We start from the raw sequence: 1,991 nt of genomic DNA, 5'->3' as shown, positions 1-1,991 counted from the left end.
TATGAATATACACTGGAGTCCTAAATTTGATTATGTATTTTATATTCATGTGATTCCATGAAAGAAGAGATTATTTTTTATTTTGATGTAACAAATAACATGCACACATCTGACTGATATAGTGCATAATTAGGGCAACTGTATGGTCTGTTATAAATTGTTAGAGAGAAGAACTTTTATCTTGGTATATAGAAGTGATTTCAGTACATTTGGTGTTTTCACTGCCTAGAGTAGAACAACCTTGCATTGGATTCTTATGAAACCCGAAACTCTGTCAGACACAAAAAGTCATATAGGAAAGACCTAACGTGTCATAAAAGGAACACATGGTTTTGCATGCAAGCCATGCATGAGAAGCTCTTCAACACGTGCCACACCATTCTTCCCGTGCTGCCACCGAACCCTCCACTCACTCTATAATCCATATATAACACCATTTCATGCATGCACTCACCGCTATAACCCTTAACTTTTCTCACAATGGCACAACCATCATTTCGCTACAGTGATATTCCATACCAACAAAGCCTCTGCACCCAGGTGGCGAAGGCAGGCACCGCCGTCACCGCCGGTGGCTCCCTCCTTGTACTTGGGGCCTTAGTCTTGACCGGCACTGTCATTTGTCTCACCGCTGTGACTCCACTGTTTGTGATTTTCAGTCCTGTTTTGGTTCCTGCAGTTATGGGTGTGGGTGTTCTGAGCATAGGATTCTTGGTCTCCGGTGGGTTGGGTGTGATGGCTATGACCGTGTTGGCTTGGATCTACAGATATGTGAGTGGGAAGCACCTACCTGGTGCTCATCAATTGGACACTGCTCGTCACATGCTCTTCAACAAGGCTCGGGAGATCAAGGACTATGGTCACCACCAGATCAGTGGTGGGGCTCTGGCTTCTTAATCACCCTTCTTAGTCAATCAATAAACAAACTTAAATTTCCTTCTGTTTATGTGCCTTGGCTTTTCTCAACATCACTTACTTTTGCTGCTGTAATGTGTTTTCAGTGCCACTATATTAAGAAGGATCTATTTGCATTTTGCATTTTTTTTATTAGTTAATATCGGATTTTATGATTCTCTCTGCTTTTTTTTTCTAATTTTTTTTATGTTTGTCTGCCAAGAATAATTTATATTGTAATTAGGAAAAAGAAAATCTCCATAAATGTGCTCAATAAACTCCCTAAATAAAAAGGAAAATGATAAATAGTTGACTTTTCAAAGTGGATAGAAAGTGGAAATTAAGTGCTGTCAAAGTGAGCTTCTTCCTGAAAGTAAATATTTACTTCTTCTATGGAAAACATTTGCCATGATGGAAAAACAAAACATTTAAGACGGAAAACATTTTGATATTTTGATAGGATGGAGAAGAAATTTAATGGGAAACTGAAAGTAATTACCTTATTTTTCTCCCACATTAATGATATTGTCTACGTCTTTTTAAGTCCTACAGCATACCATCATTCTACCTCTTTTAAGCCCTACACATACACTACACCATTATTCTACCTCTTTTTAAGCCCTGCACTACACCATTATTCTTTTTCCACCAAGTCCCAGACACCTCCTTTAATCCTATCATTATATTCTTTTCTCACTAGTGTGTTTTGAGTGGGATGAGGATAGGGATGAGGATAGGGACGAGTTTGAGTAAATTTAAAAATGAATTGCGTGCTATTTTTTTTTAGAGAAAAGGTTTTTCGTATCATCTGATAAAAATTAATTTTTATATTTTTTAAAGAGGGATAATGTAAAATGGAAGTAAAAATAATTGTGATGTTAAAATATGATTGTGTTAATTTTAAGAGATTTAATAGTCTAATAATAGATTAAAAAAATATTTTTTATATAATAGATTAAAAAAAATATTTTAATAAATATAAAAGATTGTTTGGTGGGGTTTGAAAGGAAGAGTGGAAGATGTTACGAGTTCCTTGTTAACAAAAACTAAATCATACTTAAAAGATGAGATCTGATCGGTTTCACCTCTTTAAATCC

The 1,991-nt window shown here is 35.8% G+C and overlaps 1 protein-coding gene across 1 annotated transcript; it reads left to right on the top strand.

Moving 5' to 3' along the window:
* Positions 1-445: 445 nt before the first annotated feature.
* On the top strand, positions 446-1,055 carry LOC114190871 (oleosin 1-like). The gene has a single exon (XM_028079935.1). It carries the CDS (start codon positions 481-483, stop codon positions 895-897), a length of 417 nt encoding a protein of 138 aa, XP_027935736.1. The 5' UTR covers positions 446-480; the 3' UTR covers positions 898-1,055.
* Positions 1,056-1,991: the final 936 nt, after the last annotated feature.

This window comes from Vigna unguiculata, chromosome 7 (assembly GCF_004118075.2).
Source record: "Vigna unguiculata cultivar IT97K-499-35 chromosome 7, ASM411807v1, whole genome shotgun sequence".
Classification (NCBI taxonomy): Eukaryota; Viridiplantae; Streptophyta; class Magnoliopsida; order Fabales; family Fabaceae; genus Vigna; species Vigna unguiculata.
This window is presented reverse-complemented; position numbering and strand designations above follow the sequence as displayed.

Bases quoted from the DNA above. Each gene is read 5' to 3' on its own strand.
- LOC114190871 (XM_028079935.1), top strand. From the start codon at position 481: ATGGCACAACCATCATTTCGCTACAGTGATATTCCATACCAACAAAGC.